We start from the raw sequence: 26,178 nt of genomic DNA on the forward strand, positions 1-26,178 counted from the left end.
ACACGTGCAACATTTCTGGTGATGAATAATAATTGCGGTCTTTCCCTTTCATACAGAACAGAACAGATAGTTTATTTACGACTTAATCATATACAGATCATCGTCACAATTATAAATACACATAAGCACTCATGCGTCAAATTAACAAAAAATATGTTGATGCATTTTTACTAATTAATTATTTTTGTGAGCATGTAATATGTTAGAACAGGTTCTTAATTATTTTTCACAAAATTAAATGGATGTTAAAATCCGTAAGTGATTGAGAACAAACTTATGCGGTAAGACAATATATACACAATTCCAATTCTAGGATTTTTTTTATCTGTAATCTTTTTGGCTCTAAGTTAAAATGCATTGGGACAAAAACCCATTATCCACTGCATATCGTAATACTTAGTACGTTGAAATGCGCGTTTATTTTATGATTGATTTGGGTAAGTGTGAGGTTCGAAAAGCCGTTAAACCGTCGCTTATCATTGACCGTTGCAAGGCGGTGCTCCTGTTAAAGCGGTTAATAAAACAAGAATTGCTCTCCTGATAGAGGTTATTGAATTGCATTGTTTTGTTGTAATAATGAAAAAAAGTGATCCTTGGTCTAAGAGTTTTTATGTTTATTTATATATAATATGTAACAATCTGAGTGAGCAAATTATTTCCAAGCATGATTGGAGCAATTTATATTTTTCATGGTAATTGCAATGTTTTAAACCTTTTGGACCTTGTGGTTTGACAGGAAATGATATCCTAGTTTATTTGGCTGAATAAGTCTATACAGACCACTTCCACTGCCGATGTTTTTAATTGACACTCACTGTGGAAATATGCGTTAAAACATATAAGACCAACTTCGGTTTCCGTTTCATTGCGAAAAGGAGAGTCGTTAAAATTTTGTGGATGTAAGTATCTGGATACTTACCTGCATCCTGTCGGAAAGTGTAAGAAAGGAAAGAACAAATTGATAAGCGGAGAGACAGAAACATTGATTCACGATAATGCTATCAGAATTTTGAAACTAAACAAAATTTAACGGGTATATTGACGGCTAATATGGAATAATTTTTCCTAATTTAAATCTGAAGTCTATGTTTGAGCACTTTTTTATCAATAATCATCGACATGAAAACTACTTAATGCACCGGATGAAGGTAGGAATATGATACAAATGTTAATAACAAGAGGGCCACGATGGTCCTTAAGCGCTCACATGAAATCAATGTACACCAATCGGCTGAAACTTGATCTGGATGCATTGTTTTTGAATTACACGTTACAAATGGTCTTGTTGTGAAAATAAACCTTCGGAATATGTTTCATCAACATTGAGTAATGCATGCAGCTTCTAGAGCGGTCATATGTTTTTTCTATTGTTTGACTAAGTAACCTCGTATACGACCCCACTTAAACCAGTTCGAATCTGCACTACAGTATGTAGTTACTCTGTCAAAATAAAGAGGGTGACAAAGTTTCTCCAAGATTGCGTTATAAATATTGCTTTTAATTTTAAAACGAGGTTTTGCAAGATTTTACCTGTTGCCTAGTGTTTGACACCACATAACCCAAATTCTAATCGTGTTTTCTCAAGATTTAAACAAACGCATTGACCAAACTTAAAACCATTGTTATATTAATGTTCAGATCTGATTACCTAGATTTTGAACATACAATAACATATTCAAACTCGGCTTCGATGTCATAAAAATCAGATTCCTTACAAAGTTATTTTAAGATTTGACCTAGGTTTAAGACACAGGTGGCCAAGATTATAAATTGGCAAAGATAATTTCAAGATCACAATGGCCTACATGATGGCAACACCATAGTTGATTTGGCCTTAGCGTTTGCCAAGATAAACTTTCTGACCAAGTTTCATCAAGATTGACATATGAATCCGACATTTCGTAAGTTGTACAACTCTAGTTTGAAGAAGTAAACAAATATACGGATTAATAAAAAATTTGACGTTTTACAACGAACAATATTTCAATCTCTGTAACTAGATAATGGAGCCCCTAAAAGAAGTTTAGTTAAAATTTAAGAGCCGGCGTAAGAAAGAAGTCTCCCGCTATAAATAATCATTTTCTCCGATCATGCTTCCTTTTAGAAATTCACTTTATAAATAAAATACAATCCTATACTAAAAAAATGAGACATTTGTGGGGTCTGATTATGCCTGCCTTTATGACTATTGAGTCGCCGTTGCTTATTTATAATGTGAGATTATCTCCAAGCGCTGTGGGAGATGGAAGAGTTCGTCACCGCCCTGTCTTCCTTCTCAATAGTATCATATTTTATATTTTTTAGCTAATATAAAATTGTGAATTGATAATCCTGGCTTTTTGATTTTCTACGATTAATTAAAACTGTTATTGACGACGTCGAATATGGACAAATGCATATATCTATGCGTTTTATTTCTACGTATATGTCCTAACTCCTGTATACATTTGAGACCCATTACAGACTATATAAAATAATTTAATCTACGTTTTATGAATAATCACGAGTATTATCCAATCACATTTGTTATTGTTTACAAAGACGATTACGACGCAATTAATATGTACACTATATTAATAATTATGGACCATTAGTACCTTATTATCATGGGTAATTGAATTAACATTCTGGGAATATAATTAGGCTTCGAATATTGTAAATGCCTCTGAATTATTCATTTGTTAATGTTAAAATTGTGAGTATTAATGTTTATTGAATAATCTCTGTGGTAAAGGGCTTAACATAATGACAAGCAAAATTAAAAAAAGATTGTTAGGTCTAAATGGACTCACAGACGATTTGAAAAAAATACAGCGCGGAAACGACACGCTTCATACACTATATATCTAAGGGACGGATGCTTAGAGGAAAAAACTCTTGTGCAAGACAAACCAATTCCAAGCTAACATCTACAAACATACTTCGTCACAGGATTTTGTTTAAGCAAGACATGTTTAAAAAAAACACATTCTGAGATTAATGATGTTTCCGGGCAGTTACAAATGGCCAAATTTGTATGTTTGAACAATAGCATAAGAAATGTAAGTTCACATTTACCGTTAATATTGCTTTGCATACATTCTTAAGCTCTTACGACGCTATTCAAAAGCAGCCCGAATGACCTCTTAAACAAAACAAATAGTCGACATTAGAGCAAAATCCAAGTAAAAAGAAGCAAATCCATATAAGTAAGTAGATAGACACCCTTACTAATGAAAGACAGCCACCAACCCTCCCGTACAATCACCGTACTAAAATAGACTTTGATTCCAGTGAACTCCGAAATATCTGGAGAAATGCCACCATTAACTTTTCATTATAGATTTAACAAAAGGACACGATAACCCAAATGGACTATAAATAAATAAGCCTGTTTTCACGTGCAAGTGAACTGTACAAGGCTTACTTCAATAGACGTCTATGGAGTTACCTAGAAACCAAAAATGTTCCAGCAGATGAGCAAAACGAGTTTCGAGCAAAACGATCATGTGAGAACTACGTATTTACACTAAAAGGAATAATCAAATACAACAATATGTTGTATGAACATCCGACATTGATTCGTCCAAAGATACAATGAATTTTGTCGTTTAAACTTATACGCAATAAAATTGACGGCAAGTGTTATAAATCAGTAACAAAACATATATACCGGTTTCGAGTCAAGAGTACTGATTACACAACTGCTAAACATACTTCTTCGACTGTATCACCGGGATGAACACAAGGATGAACTCCCTCTCTGACTCGCAATCGCCGTCAATAAAATGGTCAATGGAAAGAAAGATCCTTAGGGGCTTGTCTGTTTGAAAGATAAATATGTGCTTTCTTATGTACGCATATGATCTCGTTTATTATTGCTTACGCGGAGAAAAACCTGCAAACGCAATGAAAAGACATATTCTTAGGGGCGTATCCGTTTGAGAGATCAATATGTCTTTTCTTATGTACGCATATGGTCTCGTTTATGATTGCTAACGCGGAAATTGTTTTTGCAAACTATTCTCTACGTTTACACAGCGGTTGTAGGCGTTGGCGCGTCGTGGTGATCAATACAACGAAGTCAAAGTGTGTGCACTTCCGGAAGGGACTTGCGTTCATATTTTGGATCAAAGATTATCAAGACCATATTGGAAATAAGAGAATAAAGGTGCCTGTTTTTCTAGCATGTGGTGCCCTGAAAAAAGAGCGCAGATAGCGCTCGAAACGTCACCAGCTTAAAAGCCTCAAACACTTTGAAGAATTATACAATGCTCGTGGCATACATGTTTTTTACTCTTGAGGTTAAGTGAAGAGATCAATGAATTAAAAGTGAAGATAATTTGAAAACCGAATCCGAGCTATGAGATACCCGGTACGTTATTTGAGAACCTAGGTTCGCCTTAACGCATCACTGAAAAGTGAAAGAAGGATGGATGGACCGTCATGATCTCCAGAATATACTATTACTTGTGAACCCTTACCGACTGTGATCACATTTTTTTAAATCGACTAAAGTAAATGTGTAAGCAACTGGCGAAGCGAAGTGAAAGAAATAAAGACCCACATAGGATTAGCAGACGCTTACAACCGCTAAATCGTCGCGTGAAAAACTGCTTCATGAACTTTGGTCGTCACATAGTCAAACGTAGAACATATCGTAAATTCAAACCATACCTTGAATCCAAACAGTTCGTGCATGTCGATATCGATCAACAGAAACTAGCATTACTTTCTCTAATTACGACCGGGACACTGTTGAGCTTGGTAGTTATTTAGGAGAGCCATTATAAGGATGAGTTTGCATATTGTGTTACTGAAAGTCTTTCGACAACGAGTTCCTTTTTTAATAAAACTTAATATTATTTTTTTCACTTTACCTTAACAAATGATGTTAAAATTACTTATTTTTAAGATTTGCTTAACAGGAGTCTGTGTGTTCATTTATCCAATAATGAAAAGTATATGAAAATTACATGCGACCATGTAAAAATGTAAAGACGAATTATTTTGTTTTGTCAAGGCATCGATGTTAAGTTCAAATATTGGAAATATGTTCAAGTTGTATAAAATCAATACATTATTTCTGCACACGAATTTATTATGAACTAAATTTGCGTGAGATCTCTCTCACTTTAACATTCTATTATTTAATGGGCGTTGTTACATTATCACTTACATTTGTATCGTGTTAAAAACAAGACGTATGCTATGTTTTCTTATCAATAAACAATTTCCTTCTTTATTTAATTATTAAAAAAAATATATGCAGTGACCTGATTTTCATTATTATAAAACTATCATCAAATAAAACATTTGGTCGACACAAATATTGTATTGAACACAATATTGCTATAATTAATGTGTTTTAATAGCTTTAAAATATTTCATACAGAACACGTTTTTGTAAATCTGTGTTCTTTCCGTATCTGATATCTCATATTTCCTGTAAGGTATTTTGTATAAGCGTTAGGTTAGATCTATAAGCGTTAGGTTAGATCTGTAACTTGCACTTTAAAATGAGTTTCTACATATAGACCGTATAACGGATTTGAGCCATGATATTATCGAAATGTTTAAGCCTGCAGTAAATATATTTCACTTAATTGCATATGCCGCTTTGCACATACACGAATTAAACAATTGACAACAAAGACTGATACAACAAAAAATGAGCACGACTCATAGTGTATTCGTGCAATAAAAGTGTAACCCATCTTCGACTTGTGTATCAAATAACGACTTAAATGAAACGCCGGTTAACTTGCTTCTATCAGATATCATAGCATATCAGTAAGCAACCTCAATACAGAAGCCATCGATATCTAGCCATCGATATCTAATGAATAAAAGCGATATACCGGACACAACAAGATTTATGTCTATATCAGTCTGCATCAGAGTTATATACTAGAGAAAATTACTAGCACGTGGAGCTATTGTCCTTTATAGAATAAGTATGCCACTGCTTAACTTAACAGTGTTTTCGAAATACATTTTGAATGTTCAAAAACAAGTATTCAAAACGGTGTATAACACCTTATCAACACATTTATTATAGTCGGTATTAAACTAGGCCCCCCCCCTAAAATGTGCATTAAATCTGCTTTATTATAGCTTATTAATATGTCCGTTGTCATACATTTATTTGAACAAGTTATTTGAGTTATTCAGCGATCATTTCCTTGCGGGAAACATTTCATGAACGTTTATTACCGACATTTGATTAACATTGAGAAAATTCGCGAATATTCTCGAGAAATGGTAAAGTCATTGGGAACTATGGATTTTTAATAGCTCATATATGCTTAAAATGTTAGAACGACTCGTGCAAAACTAAAAAAAAACACTATATATATTCTTTAAATAATTTAGGATCTCTGTTAGCTGAAGTGTTTAATATTGTGTAAATGATTGCACCGAATCATAACAATAAATATATGGCATGTTATGTTCTTACCTCAGTGCATATATTTTGATCTTGTCCAAGGTTTGCTGCAAAATACTTCTGCATCCAAGTACAGTTGTATATGACACCAATGATACCATTGAAGACCGTGGTTTTGGCACTTTGTGCATCTTCGTAGCCTTTGAGAGGCATGTAGCACTTGGCCAACTGCCATGTGTCAGTGCACCATTTCGTAGAGTCTGTAATGTTCCATGACGGTCCTTCGAAGTGATGTCTCTTGTGCCGGTGATATTTCCAAATCAAGTCACGTGTTTCTAAACAGAGTTTGCATGATGACTGCCCTACAGGAAATAATTTATCCACGTTGCAAATATTGCACGTCGTTTCGTCTGTTATGCCTTTTTTGACACACATTCTTCGTATTTGTTTGTAAAATTCGTCAAATGCATATTTAGCAAAGCTCGCCAGAACATCTTTGGATTTATAAGTCGCTATCATACATTTTAGCCAGTTTTGCTCCTCTGTACCCCTCAGTGTGTCTTCCATGTGTTGATATCTTTGGTACGCATCTTGCTTATTTGTTTCCTTTCGCTGATATATAATTTCCTCAGTCATTCTAAAATACAATCATGGATATCTAAACCAAAATGTATACACGCAATAAACTATTCACGTAAAACAAATATTTGCATACCAACCTTTCCTCACTTTATTGAATACCTAAATACGAGAATAAAAATTGAATCTGAATTGCCCTCGTAAAAAATAAATATGAGCAACACCAAAAAATGGGTTCAATTCAGGTAATTCAGACCTTCTACAAACCATCAATAATGTTATTTAAACACATTTTATGGCAAACAAAAATCATTCTCAAAAGAAAAACAAATACCTATAATAATTCGATTGAAACACACCTTGTTGTAAAATATGTGTTTTCGTTTTATTTTTTCTGGATATAAAACCTCTATGTTTCGTAAAAATTAATTGTTAATTTTATGTTTTGCGATAAATCACAAAGTTCTTTATATGACATTGACACTGTTAACATTGTTTAAAATGTATTCATGCATACGCTAAATATTTGACACGTTAAAGTACAAAAAGTTACATATTGTCAAATACTTTCTTATGTATTCCGTTTTCTGGTAATTATCGATGTATACGACATTGTTAAGAAATGTGAGAAATAAATGAGAAAAAAACCACAACAAAAAAACCAACTAAAAAAACAAGGATGCGTACATGCGAATAAACTGCCGCAACACCCCTTAATTTGTTTACATTAGGTATACGTCATCACACGAAAGCAGTTGAAACAGAAACATCTATATATAAAGATTTGATAAGGGCTTGTCTCAAGGCGTTTATTGCTATTTGTGCAATTTACAAATAAAAGCGATATTGAAAATCAACTTTGAAAAAGCTACGATACAAATGTGTGTTCCTTTTTTGATACGAAAAAGTCAATAAATACATTATTATACATAAACAGATCTTAAATATTATATTTTTAATAATCCTTTTCATATCAAACTTGTCTTTAAAGAACGTTTCATATCAAACTTGTCGTAAAAAACGCCATACAATAAACGGTACCAAAAAAGAATAAGTAGGACAATGTTGAAATACGTGCTCTGCAGTGCAAGTATTATTGTAACGCACGTGACGTGATATACATGCAAATGAAAATCAGCAAAGCAGTAAAATTATGGGAATGTCTCAGACTTATAAAATTATATACATAATGACTTCTTTTTGCTTAAGTACTCATATATATTAACAATAACATAATAGATAGATATATTATACGGAACATTCTTAGCGAAATACATACAAGTTGTTTGAATGTCCTATATATTTGGTATATATATATATATATATATATATATATATATATATATATATATATATATATATATATATATATATATATATATATATATATAAATACTATCGTCACCTTAGGGCGAAGTGCGCAAAAACACAGCACTTTGGCGATGTTTTTTAACTTCTTTAAACTTAGTTTATATTTAATAACAATCTCATAATTAAATAATTTAAGAGAAAAACATTGTAAAACTATGAAAAAATATTTTAAATTTTGCACAATTATATGTTAAATTTCTAAATTTTCATTTTCGACTTAATTCTATTTCTACCTAATGCCAAAAAACCCATATAGAAATTTCACTTTATCTCTTCAATGCACTTGGGAGAAGGGAACTTAATACCGAAAACATACTAATTTACGCTCTACTTCTCTAAGACTGTTGATAAATTTAGCAAAAATAAATATTTAAATAATAAATAATAAATAAAAATATATTCTGCCGATACACGTCTGTAAACGTAACAGCATAATTTTATTATGCGTTTATGATAATTTTCTTACAATTTAATAATATATTTAATATTTATAATATTTATGTATTATCCGCGTGCTGATTTTTCTCTGATCTAAAAATAGAACACATACACTAAGTAAATGTTAGGAATTAGGGTGCACTCAGATATATACGTTTATTTTTTTAGATTCAATTGCTCTGTTCGATCGCGACCTCGGCGATGCATTAAATTTATCCAAGTATTGTGTGCTTTTTGTTGGTTACTTCAGACGTTTGTGGAACATTCAAGATCTTACATTTATTTCGACTCACCTATGGTCGGTGTTGTGCTAAACCGTTACGACATTGCTTTGCACGAATGAATCAGTGTACGCCTTTTACTTCTGCTTTATTATTTGTTTACAGTTTAGTGCTTGCATTTATTGCGCCAAATTTACCTCACATTTACTTATCACGTGATGCTTCGAATAGCCAATTACCTTTATGGTTAATATTCTTATCAATGTAAGTGTAATTACAAATATTATATAAATTCTAATTTTGATAACTGAATTAGTTCTTTGGTGGATTTTGATTAGCGTCTCTATAATGATGGCCAGCTAATGGTTAAAACAAAAACAAAACGAAACAACGTAAAAAACGACATTGAATAAAAGTGTGGTCATCTGCTATGAACGTTCATTAAATACATAGCATTGCGAATTTAAAACTATTTGAGAGATCCCGAACCTCACACTTAGCCCAGCGATATAAAACACACATAAGTGTGAATATTCTTTTGTAATACAAATTGAAAGGCAATAAAAGAGAGCATATAAATGATTTAATAACGGCTATATTAATCAATGGTTAGAAGAAACCACAGCAACAGAGTTATAGTTTTCTGAGGCACGATGCAATGAACGAAATAATAAGTATCAATTTTTCTTTTCGTTTGAACAAAAAAACACAAAAAAACGCGTCTGCTAATTTATTTGATGCATTTATTTGGTTTTCACTTACGCCAGTATTGTATCGAAGTATATGACAACGCATTCTCTTACTGTCGTAAAAATAAGACCTCTCGATATAAGATTTAACTATATTTAATAAATGTATACTTTATGATTATACTTTAAGAAGAATAAAAAACAGACAAACAAACATAACAGTGCACTCACACATATTGTGTATTAACTATTATACATAATACGGGTTCGATACATACAATATTCTCATTTGTACAAAATATTTGTTCTGATATCGCATAATTGGTATGCAATTGTCAAAAATTGTACGCCTGAATATTCATATACGGCTATAAACAAGCATGTTGCAATATACATATATTTTGCCATACAAGTTTTATAATTTCGCTTGCATCTTTCTATTTCCATGCATTTGTAGGCATTTGAAGGGAATTTTAAACACAGCACTGACCGCAGTTTTTCTGATATTTTGTGATGCTATGCAATGTAGGACCATAGGCGGATCCCCTAAAATCGCCAAAGTAAAGTCAATTCATTTGATGTTTAACACTTAACTAGATCTTAATCACCTATTTAAACATGTCAAAGCATTCAACATCACTATAATCGTGGCGCTTCCGGGGAGCTTTGCCCCCCTGGACCCCCAAAACGATAAACTATGCACTTTTTGGCATTAAAAGAAGGTACTTTGATGAAAGTATATAAGGCGTGACATGGTCGAGAAGTGGTTGTCAAAGCCTTCAAAATCACTAAAATCGTGGAGCTTAGGGAGGGGGGGGGGCTTTGCCCCCCTGGACCCCTATCAGGACTATGCCCTGCACCCACCAGAGGTTCTAGCGGCCCCCCTGGACCACCAGCAAAACTTTGAATATCCCGCCCCCCACCCCAAACCAGAAATCCCGGATCCGCCCCTGTGGACGGGTTGTTGTTTTGAAAATCTTTCTAGGGAAGCATATTTGTTTTAATGTATATACCCTGTATTTTTCGTACCCAAATGTTTTTTCGTACCCAATTTTGTTTTGGCATACTTTGTTTGTACCCTGAAGTTTTGTGTTTTGTTACCGTTTTCTAAATTATGTATCTTGGTGGATTTGAGCAAATAATACAAGTAAATGTCCAGCGTAAAGAAGCCTGTACGTCAGGTATACCCTTAACACAGTATTGAGTCGAGGTACCTGACAGCTTTCATGTTTGTCGTCGGATAATTGACAATCAATTTATATAAAGTAAATAGTCTATAAAATTGATCTTGGCAACAAAAATGTTCACACCTTAAAAAGGCACTTCACCATTTAAACTGATGTTAAATTTAATCCCAATTGCTTAGTTGAAGTAGTTTATTAATGTTTATGTTGAGTCATTTTAATACTGAAATAACTTTGCATAAAAATAAATCAGTTTCGTTAACACATGTTTTCTCTTATAATCACATGTGTAAACACGTATGTCCGAAAAAAGCATTGTCAACAATCTTGTTCATTTTTAGATCTGCTTATTCATTCTTAGAAAGATATTTTATTATTATGTATTTTTATATACATTTCCAGCATTAGGTTGCATTTTCCACAGTGTGCAATTGCTGGAAGAAAAAAAGCAATGTATAAATACAAAGTTTTGTGCTTTCATTTCATTATATTACGGGCTTTTTGCAGCAATATGAAACACGTTTTAGCTTCTGATTATTTCCCGTAAGAATGTATTTTGTTTTCTACGCAAACAGTATTATGTCGAAGTATATGAACGCATTCTCGTTATGGTGTCAGATTAAATATCGTCATATAAAATGTAACGACATATAATAAATGTAGATTTTATGATGATTTTTTATATAAAAATAGAACAAACGTAAAGCATATTCACGCAAAGTGTAAATTGACTTGATTCACTACTTATTTCTCAATAAATAGTAACCTCTTAGCATTGTTGCTCTCATTTGTACGAAATCTATCGCCCTGTTCTTATGTAATATGCATACAATGTACGCCTGAACACATATATGGTAGTCAAATAAAAATGCATGTAGGAATATATACATTTTATCATAATAGTTTATTATTTTGCTTGCATGAACAAACGGATACTTTCTATGTGTGAGTATTTCCAGCATTAGGGGGAATTTTAAACAAAGCGCTTTTTAGAACATATTCTGTGGTTGCATAATTTTTCTGTTCGTTTATACCCTGTAATCTGTTCATGACCATGTTTTATGATCAGAATGCATATACCGTTTTCTAAATATGCATTCATTATATAATATTATTGCATAAACTCTATCTATAATGCCCTCTGGCGGGGTGCAGAAACTTGGCAAAAAGAGGGCTTGAACGGGAGAAATCATGTATTAACAATGCGATTCACGTGCCGTTCAAGCGCTGTTATGTGTTTTACATATCCATAATCTGGTCTACGCGCAGTTACTTCCCTTCTCCAGCCTTCGACGACTTTCCAAGCATAAATGGGGAACTGAATAAGCATCAGTTTCCACATGCATGCAGGGATAATGACTATTTCAATCCACTTTTCAAGTTACTATATCACCTGCACTCTCTTGACAACAGCTTTATTGTATTGGCAACGTCATTGAAGTTAAGGTTATTTACTCAACACTTTCAAAAGACTATGCTGTAAATGTAAGTGTTTATGTACCTTCAACGTTCCTGCTGTAAATTCCAACATAATTCCTCATTTCTTACTTTACGCTGCTGCATTTCAACTTTGCATTAATCCACTGTTTAAACACATTTTTAATCGAAAACTGCCCACCGAAGGTAAAGCCTCGTCATTTCGGATGATGACCGAGTGAGGCATATCTAAAACACAACCTTGAACTGTATTTAAATAATCGAATTATTTTGTCGATGTCGTATGAACAAAATATTGTTTTCAATGTTATTTAAAATTATTTTGGTATGTGTGATTTGTTAATGCAATAATAGCGAAAATACCCATTTTCTCGGACATGATCATCTGCCGGCGCTCTCAAAATCCGTTCCTGCCCTCGTGCCTGCGGGCGCTCTCAAAATCCGTATCTGCCCGAGTGCGCTTTTTCGAGCGCCCGCAGACGATCATGCCCTCGAAAACGTGTATTATCCCTATAGTAAAACTCTAGTTGCTCCAGCATTTATTTAGGATAGAAAAATCATATTTTAAAGTACATGTAATCTATGTGATCATAAACGTAAACACAATTCCAATAGTTGTTACATCTTTTACATATTTTATTTCAGTTTTCGTGAATGTATAATTATGCATCATGATGGATTTCAACATAGCATACAACATCGTTTGTCCAACGAAAAAGAGTCTGTACTATGGGGATGCCCTTAACACAGCATTAAATCGAAGTACGTGAAAGCTTTTGTTTTTGTCGTCGGATGATTTAAGTTCAATTTATATAAATAAATTAGTCTATAACAATGCATTTAGAAATAAAAACATTCAACCTGAAATAGAACATCACCATTTAACTAGATGTTAAATAACAAATCCAACTGCTAAGATGAAATAGTTTATTATTTTTTATGTTTCGTCATATAAATACTGAAATAAATTTGCATAAAATTAATCTGTTTCTTAAACAAAGTTTTTTTTATAATCACATCTGATTATTCATTCTCAGACATCAAGTTTTATTATTATGTACTTTTATATACTTTCCCAGCATTAAGTTGCATTTTATACAGTGTGCAATGTTATGTTTGGTTTTATAAATTCATACTGACTTGAAGAAAAACAACATATGAAAACAAACATTTGTGTTGTCATTTTAGTATATTAAGGGCTTGTAGCAGCAATGTGATCACAATTTTAGCTTCCGCTAATTTCTGACGCATTTATTTGGTTTTCTTCTGAAACAGTATTTTGTCGAAGAATATGAACGCATTCTCTTTATGGAGTCAAATTATAATAGCTGGACATGACAATTAACGATATATATTAATGTAGATTTTATGATTTTATCAAACACCCAACAGAAAACTAACATCATATTCACGCATATTGTAAATTGTCTTCATTCACTACTTACATGTTCTCATAAATAATTTCATCATAGCATTGTAACTCTTCTCATTTAAACAAAATACTGATTCTGTAATCGATCTACTCTTATGTGATATGCATAATAGTTACGCCTGAATATACATACATGTACATGGAAGGCAAGTAAATAAACTTGAAGGAATATATACATTTTACCGAAATAGTTTAATTATAAAGATTGCATGTAATTTACACACTCACTCTGTCTACGTCTGTGTATATCCAGCATTAGTGGGATTTTTAAACAAAGTGTTTTGTGAAGTATACTAATGTAAAACTTCCGCTGCTCCAGCAGCACAGCATTCCCATCAATAACTTTTAAAACATATTCTGGGGTTGCATACTTTATGTTTACACATGTTCATCCTGTAATCCATTCAGGACCATGTTTTTGTTCAGCATGCCTATAGCGTTTTCTCAACATGCTTTCATTATATAAGAGTTAGTCTAGTTGCTTCAGCGTTTATTTAGGATAGACATGTTATGATTTAATGTACATGTAATTTTTGATAATATACGTTAACATAAATTCAAAAGTTGTGATATCTTTAATAATATTTATTACCGTTTTCGTGCATGTTTAAATATGTACCATGATGGTGTTCAGCATAGCATAGTTTCTCCAACGAAAAGGAGCCTGTACTATGGGTATGGCCTTTAATCAGCATTAAATTGAAGTACATGAACGCTTTTATTTTTGTCGTCTTTCAAAACATCTTCGTGGGGTTTTATAACTTTTGTTTGGTCGTGTATACCCTGTAATCCCTTCAGGACCATGTTTTATGTTCAGCATGCATTTAACGTTTTTTAAATATGCCATCATTATATAAGACTAAAACTCTAGTTTCTCCAGCCTGTATAAAGGATACAAATGTTATATTTTAAAGTACATGTTATTTCTGATCATGTACGATAACAAAAATCAACAGATTTGATAACTTTTATAAATTTTATTACCGTTTTTGTGAATGTATATTTACGTACCATGCTGGGTTTAAGCACAACATACAAGTACAGTCAAACGTAAAGGAGGCCTTACTATGGGTTAGCCCTTTAATCAGCATTAAGTCGAAGTACCCGAAAACTTTTTTGTTTGTCGTCGGATAATTTATGTTCATTTTATTAAAAAAAAATAATCTAAAACAATGATTTTGGCTACAAAAACGTTTACACCTTACATAGCACATTTCCATATAAAAAGATGCAAAATTAAAAATCCAACTGCTGTTATTTTTATGTTCAGCATGCCTATATCGTTTTCGCAATATGCGTTAATTAAAAAAGGGTAAAACTCTAATTGCTCCAGCGTTTATTTACGAAATAAATACAATGTTTTAAAGTACACGTACTTTCTGATTATGTATGTTAACAAAATCCAAAATGTTGTTATATCCTTTATTTATCTTTTAACTGTTTTCATGAATGTATAATTATGTACCATGATGGATGTCAGCACAGCATACACGTATTTGTGCAAAAAGGAGCCTGTACTATGGATATGCCCTTAAATCAGCATTAAGCAGAATAATATAAAAGCTTTCATTGTTAAACATCTCAATTATTCAGGTTTGATTTATACATAAACATATATATAACAACTATTTGTGGCAACAACACCGAATACAAAACATAAAGCATTTCAACATTTGAAGATATGTCAAATTAAAATCCGATTACAAAGCTGTTTGTTTATTTTAATGTTTCGTCTAATGCAAACTAAAATTAATTTGCAAGCATTATTTTTTCAACAAATGCTTTCTTTTACAATCATATTTGTAATCACAGATGTCGGGAAGACAGCATCGCCAAGAATCTAGTTAATAATTAGATCTGATAAGTCATATTCAGACGGATAACTTTTTGTATATATTTTGCAGAGTTTTCAGAATTAAGTTGCAGTTTTACCTAGTGTACAATGTTAGGTTTGGTTTGTTCATACGGACTTGCTTGAGGAAAACAATATCCTTACACAATTTTTTTACCGACAATATTTTAGAGTAAGCACGTGTTTCAGCAACGTGATCGAAGTGTTAGAGTCTGCTAATTGAATTGATGTATTTAATTTGGTTTCCCCTAAACCAGTATTTTGTCAAAAATCAATTGATGTTACATTATCGATGTATGATAAATGTTCATTTTGATTTATGATGTTATGTTTAGTGAGAGACGACACACATGCACACGTTTACGCATATTTCAAATGGACTTAAAACAATACTTATTTTTTTACTACTTTAATAATATCGCTTCAATGGATGCATTTCTTTTATCTATTTGTATTCATGTTCAGTATTGGGAGGGAATTTTAAATAAAGCGCTGATAAAAGTTTTGCTCCAATTTTGTCTTGTATTTTGTAATTTTACATCGCAGCTTTCTGTTCAGGAAATTGGTCTATTACAGTGGAGAGCCAGCTCATTCGTGAGAGTTTTCTAAAGGTATCATGATCTTTTAAAACAAATAAGTATTTTTCAGTAAAGTGCAACCGCAATATGAAGTCCCCACACTGATCCGACATTTGTCTAGCCGTTCAAACGCGCGGTTGCACTTTACTGAAAAAATACTTATTTGTTTAAAAAGATCATAAAACCTATAGAAAACACTCACAAAATAGCGGGCTCTCCACTTTATCCCATTAAAATAATGGTGAAATATTTAAAAAGAGATCCTTAAAAATGTCAACTGGGTCGCGCTTTATTCTCCCAACACAGATCCGAAAAAGTCACGTGGTATAGGCACCGTTTTAATGCTAATAAAGCGTCATACTGATACAACACATATTAAGATTTCTTTCGTTAATATCAATAAAGTCATTTAAACATTTACATTCATGATATTTATTCTTGTAAATAAGGATATACATTAAATGTTTTTAAATAATTTCTGAACATGTGTGTCAATAATTTTCTAAATGTTTATGATTTGTTACCGTTAATGTAAAAGTATTTGTCCAACAAAAAGAAGCCTGTGCTGTGAGTATGGCCTTAAAGCATAATTAAATCGTAGAATCTGAAAGCTTTCATTTTTGTCGTCCGAATAAGGCAAGGTCAATTCGCATCAAGAAATAAAATAATATAAGAACGATTGTGGGAAAAGGACCGAACAGAAGTAAAATAGCACTAAACAATTTAAACAGATGTAAATTTAAAATCCAATTGTAAAGTCGAAATAGTTTTATTTTGTTTTGTCGTATGCATGTTTAAATAACTTTACAACCAAACATTTCTTATTTGTATTTTCTATTTGTACAAAATATTGGTTCTGATATCGCCTTATTCTTATGCAATAAGAATTGAATAACCGGCAAGGTTATACAAACGCATGTTGAAAAATATATACTGCCTTACAAGTTTAATAATTTCGCTTGTATGGACGCACTGCTTCTTTCTATGTTTATGCATTTAAAACATTTGGAAAAAAATTAAACAAAGCGCTTGCTGCAGTTTACTGCAGTTTTGTCGTGTAATTGTCATGTTTTGCATTTCAGCTTTCTGGTCAGGCAATGTATCACTTCCCTCACACGGACTAGTTACAATGAAGTACGGATTGGTGTTCTGAAAATATTTCTAGGGAGGCATAATATTTGTTTACACGTTTATACCCTATAATACAGTCTGGACCAAATGTAAGGTCCAGTATGCGATATGACACATTTAAACTACCAATCTCTAGTTGCTCCAGCGTTTATTTATGATTGTCATGTTATGTTTTAAAGTACATGTAATTTCGTATCACGTACGTTAGCAAAATTCTAAAAGTTGTGAATTTTGTTTAATATATGTATAACCATTTTCGTGAACGTTAAATAATGTACCATGCTAGATTTCATCATAGCATAACAGTATTTGTCGAACGAAACGGAGCATGTACTATGGGTATGCCCTTAAATCAGCATTAAGTCGAAGTACCTGAAATATTGAATACCTGAATATTTGTCGTCGGATAATTTAAGTTTAATTAATATAAATAAATTAGTCTATAAAAAATAATTCGGCAAATCATATGATCACACCTTCAATATCACTATACCATTTAAACAGATGCAAAATTTAAAATTCAATGGCTTAGTTGAACCAGTTCATAATGTTTAATGTTTCCATATATTTGTATTGAAATAACTTTGCATAAAAATAAATCCTTTTCTTAAACAAATGCTTTCTCTTATAATCACATGTGAAACACCGATGTTGGGAAAATAGCATTGTAAACAATTTATGTCATAATTTCATCTGATTATTCATTCTTGGAGAGATAGCTTTATTTTTATGTATTTTTATATATATTTCCAGAATTAGGTTACCTTTTCCACATTGTGCAATGCTATGTTTGGTTAAATTCAGTCAAACTTGCAGGAAGAACAAACTATCGATACAAAGTTTTGTGTTGGAATTTTATTATATTAAGCGCTTGTCGCAGCAATTTGATCTACGTTTCAGCTGCTGCTTATTTCTATGATGCATTTAATTGGTTTTCTTCTAAAACAGCATTATGTCAAAGAATATGAACGCATTCTCGTATTGGTGTAAAAACTAATATATCTCGATATAACAATTAACGATATATAATAATGTAGATGTTATGATGTATGTTGTATAAAAACAGAAAATCATCAACATATTCACGCATATTGTAAATTGACTTGAAACGCGTCTTTCGAAAAATATTAACCTCATAACAGTGTAACTCTCGTTTGTACGAGAATCTGATCCTGACATCGCCGTATTCTTATGTAATTTGCATACAGTGTATGCCTGAATAAACATATATGGTACTGACATAACAACGCATGTAAGAATATATACATTTTACCATTATTGTTTATTGTTTGCTAGCGTATACTCTGTTATCCATTCAGGGCCATGCTTTATGTTCAGCATGCCTTTAACGTTGTTTAAATATGCTTTCATTATATAAGAGTAAAACTCTAGGTTCTCCAGCTGTAATTTATGATAGCAATGTTATGTTTTACCGCACATGTAATTTCTGATCATGGACGTTAGCACAATTCAACAGTTGTGATATCTTTCATACTATTATATTTCATTACCGTTTTGTGAATGTATATGTCTTTAGCAATGATTTAGGCAACAAAAAGTACATTCTTTAAATAGTACATCACCATTTAAACACATGAAATAGTTAATCAATGTTTATGTTGAGGCATATGAATACTGAAATTACTTTGCATAACAATACATTCTTATCTTTAACAAATATTTTCTCATATCATAACATGTGTACACACAGATGTTGGGAAAGTAGAATGGCCAACAATCTAGTTTATAATATTATCTGATTCTTTATACTTAGACGGATCGCTTTAATTTTATGTATTTTATATAAATTTTCAGCATTAGGTTGCATTACTCACACCGTGCAAAGCTATGTTTGGTTTTATTCATTCGGACTTGCTGGAAGAAAAAAAAAGTATCAATAAAAAATTGTGTTGGCATTTAGGGCTTGTTGCAGCAACGTGATCAAGGGTATAGCTTCTGATAATTTCTTTTATTGATATATTTTTATCTGAAACAGTATAATGTCGAAGTATATACACGCATTATCGTAATATGTCAAACTAAATATCTTCAAATAAAATATAACGATATATAAAGAATGTAGATTTTATTATGTATTTTTTTATAAAAACACAAACAAAAAATGGTTAACATATTGACCTATATTTAAAATTGACATGACTCACCACTTCTGTGTTCTGGATAAATATTGACCTTATAGCTGAGCATTGGAACTCTCATTGCGCGAAATACTAATTTTGATATCGCCTTATTGGTAAGTAATGTGCATACAGTGTACGCTTGGATATGCATACATGCTAAGCAAACAAAAAACGTATGTAGGAAAATATTTTCATTTTAGCATAATATTTTAAATTATTTTGCTTGCATGGACAAACTGATTATTTCCATGCGTGTGTATTTCCAGTTTATACGTGTTTACCATGCAATCCATTCAGGACCATGTTTTATGTTCAGCATGGCTATATCGTTTTCTAAATATGCGTTCATTATATCAGAGTAAAACTCTGGTGCTCCAGCGTTTATTTATGATAGAAATTAGTACATGTAATTTCTGATCATGTACGTTAACACAATTCCTAGAGATGTGATATGTTATATTTATTTTATTACCGTTTTCGTTAATGTATACTTATGTACCATGATATTGTCAGCATAGCATACACGTAATTGTCCAACGAAATGGAGGCTGTACTATTGGTTAGCCCTAAAATCAGCGTTTGTTGTCGAAGTACCTTAAAAATAATTCAAAATACAAATCCAACTGCTTAGATGAAATATTTTATTAATATGTATGTTTTGTCATATACATACTGTAATAACTAAGCATAAAAATAAATCCTATTCTTAAACAAATGCTTTCTATTATAATCACATTTTTAAATACATATGTTGGAAAAGTAGCGTTGCAAACAATATAGTGCATAATTGTATCTGTTTCTTTATACTTAGCAGTATATTTATTAATGTATTTTATATATATTTTCATGTTTGGTTTATTCATTCGGACTTGCTGGAAGAAAAGAAAGTATAAATAAAAAGTTGTGTTATGTCTTTTTGTATAATAAAGGCTTGTTGCAGGAGCGTGATCAAAGTTTTCAGCTTCTGATAATTTCTTTATGCATTTATTTTGTATTCTACTAAAACAGTATTATGTCGAAATATCTGTACGTACTCTCTTGATGGTGTCAGAATAAATATCTTCATATAAGATTTAGCGATATATAATACATGTAGATGAAATGATGATTTTTTTTTATATAAAAAACAAACAGAAGAAAACGTGGCATATTCACACATGTTGTAAATTGACTTGATTCACTGCTGAGGTGTTTTTTATAAATATTAACCTTGTGGCATTGTTACTCTCATTTGTACGAAATACTGATTCTGATATCGCCTTATTCTTATGTAATATGCATATAATGTACTCCGGAATACACATATATTGCAGTCAAATAGAACCGTGTAGGAATATATACATTTCCCCATTATAATTTATTATTTCGCTTGCATTGACAAACGGATTCTTCCTATGTGTGTGTATTTCCATCATCATGTTGATTTTTTAAACTAAGCGCTTTTTACAACATACTCTGGGCTTCATAATTTACGTTACACGTGTATACCCTGTAATCCATTCATGTTTTATGTTCAGTATGCCTATATCGTTTTCTAAATATGCGTTTTTTTATATAAGAGAGAGAAAAACTCTTGCTCCAGCGTTTATTTAGGATAGAAATGTTGTCGTTTTAAGTACGTTATCAGATCTGCTTATTCATTCTTAGAAAGATATTTTTATTATGTATTTGTATATACATTTTCAGCAATAGGTTGCATTTTCCACAGCGTGCCATTGCTGGAAGAAAAAAAAAGGATTACAAAGTTTTTGTGCTTTCATTTATTTATATTAAGGGCTTTTTGCAGCAATATTTTAGCTTCCGATTATTTTATGTAAGAATGTATGTTTGCTTTCTACGCAAACAGTATTATGTCGAAGTATATGAACACATTCTCTTTATGATGTCAGATTAAATATCTTCATATAAAATGTAACGACATATAATAAATTTAAATTGTATGATGTTTTTTTTAAATAAAATACAGAACAACGTAAACATATTCACGCATATTGTCAATTGACTTGATTCACTACTTATTTCTCGATAAATAGTAACCTCTTAGCATTTTTACTCTCATTTGTACGAAATATATCGCCCTATTATCATGTAATATGCATACAATGTACGCCTTAACACGTAAAGGGTAGTCAAATAAAAATACATGTAGGAATATATATATTTTACTATAATAGCTTATTATTTCGCGGGCATGAACAAACGGATTCTTTGTATGTGTGAGTATTTCCAGCATTAGGGGGAATTTTAAGCAAAGCGCTTTTTCAACATATTCTGCGGTTGCATAATATGTCTACTCGTTTATACCATGTAATCCATTCAGGACCATGTTTTATGATCAGCATGCATATACCGTTTTTCTAAATATGCATTCATTATATAAGAGTAAAACTCTAGTTGCCCCATCATTTATTTATGATAGAAATGTCATGTTTTAAAAGTGCTAGTAATCTATTTGATCATGAACGTTAACACAATTCCATAAGTTTTATATATTAAAAGGGGCCTTTTCACAGATTTTGGCATGTTTGAAGTTTGTCATTGAATGCTTTATATTGATAAATGTAAACATTAAATTTTAAAAGCTTCAGTAAAAAATCAAAAATACATTTTTAAAAAGGAAACAAAAGTAGCCCACAGCAGGGCTCGAACCAGTGACCCCCGGAATCCTTAAGTAAAAATGCATTAGCCAACTGAGCTATCCTGCCAAAAATACATAATATGCGTATTTTATACCTTATATAAGCATCTTCGTAGTTTTACAAATTTAAACGACAACAAGAGACCTCTCCAAATTATTCATCGTTTCGCGTTGCAAACGCTTTATAATTTTTAGGCTTTTAAATCGTCAAAAGACGCATATAATGGCTATATTGGACCGTGGCTAATGTTCAGTAATACTGTTTCCTCACAAATATCATGACCTGAACCGAAACATTTGCGAATCTGAAACAACTTTTTTCAATTTTGTCAATTTACCAAACCGTGAAATATCCCTGTAATATATTTAATTTCAGTGTTCGTGAATTTAAAATTAAGAACCATGATGGATTACAGCAAAGCATACAATCATTTGTCCAACGAAAAAAGCGTCTGTACTATGGGTATGCCATTTACACACATTAAGTCAAAGTACGTGAAGCTTTAATTTTTGTCGTCGGATGATTTAAGTTCAATTTATATAAATAAATAAGTCTATAGCAATGCATTTAGAAACAAAAACATTCAACCTGAAATAGAACATCATCATTAAACTAGATGTTAGATTTAAAAATCCAATTGCTTAGATGAAATAGTTATTATTTTTATGTTTCGTCATATTATTACTGAAATAACTATGCATACAAAATTTATTTATTTTTTAAACTTTTTTATCTCTATATCACAGGTGTAAATACAGATGTCAGGAAATAGCATTGTAAACAATCTAGTTCATAATTACATCTGATTATTCATTCTTAGACAGATAGTTTATTAATAAGTACTTGTATATACTTTCCCACATTTTTATCACAGTGTGAAATTCTATGTTGGTTTTATAATTCATACTGACTGGAAGAACAAACAACATATAAAAACAAAGTGTTGTGTTGTATTTTATTACATTAAGGGCTTGTAGAAGAAACAATGTTATCACAATGTTAGCTTCTGCTAATTTCTATAACGCATTTATTAGGTTTTCTACTTAAACAGTATTATGTCGAAGAATATTTACGCATTCTCTTTATGATGTCAAATTATAGCTGGATATGACATTGAACGATTATTTATAAATGTAGAATGTATGATTTATTGGAAAAAAAAACACAACAGAAAACAAACGTTAACATATTCACGCATATTTTAACTTGTCTTCATTCACCTTCTTACATGATCTCGATCAAATAATTTCCCTTATATCATTGTGACTCTCAATTGAACGGAATACTTATTCTGATATCGCCCTACTATTATGTAATATGCATAACGGGTAAGCCTGAATATGCATACATGTACCTGGTTAGGCCAAATAAAACACCTGTAGGAGTTATATACATTTACCATAATAGTTTAATGATTATGCTTGCATGTAATGTACGCATGACTTTGTCTCTGGTCTGTGTATATCCCAGCATTAGTAGTAATTTAAACAAAGGTGTTTGTGAAGTATACTAATGCTAAACTTCCGCTGCTCCAGCATTACAGCATTCCCATCAATAACTAATAAAACTTATTCTGGGGCTGCATACTTAATGTTTACACGTGTATACCCTGTAATCCATTCAGGACCCATGTTTTTGTTCAGCATGCCTATAGCGTTTTCTCAATATGCTTTTCGTTATATAAGAGTTGAATCTCTAGATGCTCCAGCGTTTATTTCGGATAGACATGCTATGATTTAATGTACATGTACTTTCTGATAATGTACGTTAACATAAATTCCAAAAGTTGTGATATCTTTAATAATATTATTTACCGTTTTCGTGCGTGTTAATTATGTACCATGATGGTGTTCAGCATAGCATACAAGTATTTCTCCCACGAACGAAGAGCCTGAACTATGGGTATGGCCTGTAAATCAGCATAAAGTCGAAGTACATGAAAGCTTTTATTTATTGTCGTCGTTCAAAACCTGTTCATGGGGTTTATAACTTTTGTTTGGTCGTGTATACCCTGTAATCCCTTCAGGACCATGATTTTTGTTCAGCATGCATTTAACTTTTTTTTTTTAAATATGTGATCTTTATATAAGAGTACAACTCTAGTTTCTCCAGCCTTTATAAAGGATACAAATGTTATATGTTAAAGTACATGTTATTTCTGATCATGGACGTTAACAACAAAATCAACAGTTTTGATATATTATATATTTTATTACCGTTTTTGTGAATGTATATATTGACGTGCCATGCTGGGTATAAGCATAGCATACAAGTACAGTCCAACGTAAAGGAGGCCTTACTATGGGTTAGCCCTTTAATAAGCATTAAGTCGAAGTACCTGAAAACTTGTATGTTTGTCGTCGGATAATTTATGTGTTTTTTATAAAAAGAAATAAATCTAAAACAATGAGTTTGGCAACAAAAACGTTCACACCTTACATAGCACATCTGCATATAAAAAGATGCAAAATTAAAAATCCAACTGCTGTTATTTTTATGTTCAGCATGCCTATATCAATTCGCAATATGCGTTAATTACAAAAGGTGTAAACTCTAGTTGCTCCAGCGTTTATTTAGGAAAGAAATATAATGTTTTAAAGTACATGTAATTCTGATTATGTTAACAAAATTCAAAATGTTTTATATCCTGTATTTATCTTTTAACTGTTTTCGTGAATGTATAAGTATGTACCATGATGGATTTCAGCACAGCATACACGTATTTGTGCAAAACGGAGCCTGTACTTTGGATAACCCTTTAATCAGCATTAAGCAGAATACTCTAAACGCTTTCATTGTTTAATATCTCAATAATGCAGGGTTGATTTATACATAAACATATATATATAACCACTATTTGGCAACAACACCGACTACAAATCATATAGCATTTCAACATTTGAAGATATGTCAAATTAAAATCCGATTACAAAGCTGTTTGTTTATTTTAATGTTCGTCTAATGCAAACTAAAATTAATTTGCAAGCATATTTTTTTAATAAATGCTTTCTATTACAATCCTATTTGTAATCATGGATCTCGGGAAGACAGCATCGCCAGGAATCTAGTTAATAATTAGATCTGATAAGTCATACTCAGACGGATAACTCTTTGTATATATTTTGCAGTGTTTTCAGAATTAAGTTGCAGTTTTACCTAGTGTACAATGTTAGATTTGGTTTTATTCATACGGACTTGCTTGAGGAAAACATTATCCTTACACAAATTGTTACCGATAATATTTTAGAGTAAGCACGTGTTTAGCAACGTGATCAAGTTTGAGAGTCTGCTCATTGAATTGATGTATTTAATTTGGTTTCCCCTAAAACCAGTATTTGGTCGAAGTATATGAACGCATACGCCTATATTGTCAAAAATCAATTGTGTGTTCATTATCGATATATTTTATTAATGTAATTTTGATTTATGATGTTATGTTTAGTAACAGACAAGACACATGCACACGTTTACGCATATTTCAAATGGACTTTAAACAATACTTATTTTTTACTATTCAATAATTTCGCTTCAATGGATGCATTTCTTTTATCTATTTTTATGCATGTTCAGTATTGGGAGGGAATTTTAAATAAAGCGCTGATAAAAGTTTTGCTCCAATTTTGTCTTGTATTTTGTAATGTTTACATCGCAGCTTTCTGTTTCAGGCAATTGGTCTATTACCTATATAGAGAATACTATGTTAGTGTGATTGTGAACTTAAATTTATCCCACAAGTGAAGAAAAGTTTACATGGCGAGGCTTGCCGAGCCTTGTAGCCTTTCTGAGACAGAGTGGGATAAATTAAGTACACAATCACACTTACATAGTATTCTATATCCTACAATAATTTTAATTTAATTTATTCCTAAAATAAAATCAAACAAAACCCATTAAAGTAACTAAATCTAGCATTGCGTAGTAATATTACTGTGATCTTTCCCAACTATGCACTGTTTTGCATTAAAAGAAGGTACTTTGATGAAAGTCTATAAGGCGTGAAATGCTCGCGAGAGAAAGGGTTGTCAACGCCTTTAAATCTAAAATCGTGGTGCTTAGGGGGGCTTCGCCCCTGGACCCCTATCAGGGCTATGCCCTGCACCCACCAGAGTTCTAGCGGCC

The 26,178-nt window shown here is 31.8% G+C and overlaps 1 protein-coding gene across 1 annotated transcript in view; it reads right to left on the bottom strand.

Annotated features, from left to right (window-relative positions):
* LOC127836391 (uncharacterized) overlaps positions 1-26,178 on the bottom strand; it is a 58,019-nt gene that overhangs the window by 12,819 nt on the left and 19,022 nt on the right. Inside the window, exon 2 of the mRNA XM_052363001.1 lies at positions 6,440-7,004. Within this exon, the coding sequence (XP_052218961.1) occupies positions 6,440-7,003 (564 nt within the window). The 5' untranslated portion in view covers position 7,004. The remainder of the gene's footprint in view (positions 1-6,439; positions 7,005-26,178) is intronic.

Source organism: Dreissena polymorpha, chromosome 6 (genome assembly GCF_020536995.1).
Source record: "Dreissena polymorpha isolate Duluth1 chromosome 6, UMN_Dpol_1.0, whole genome shotgun sequence".
Taxonomy (NCBI): Eukaryota; Metazoa; Mollusca; class Bivalvia; order Myida; family Dreissenidae; genus Dreissena; species Dreissena polymorpha.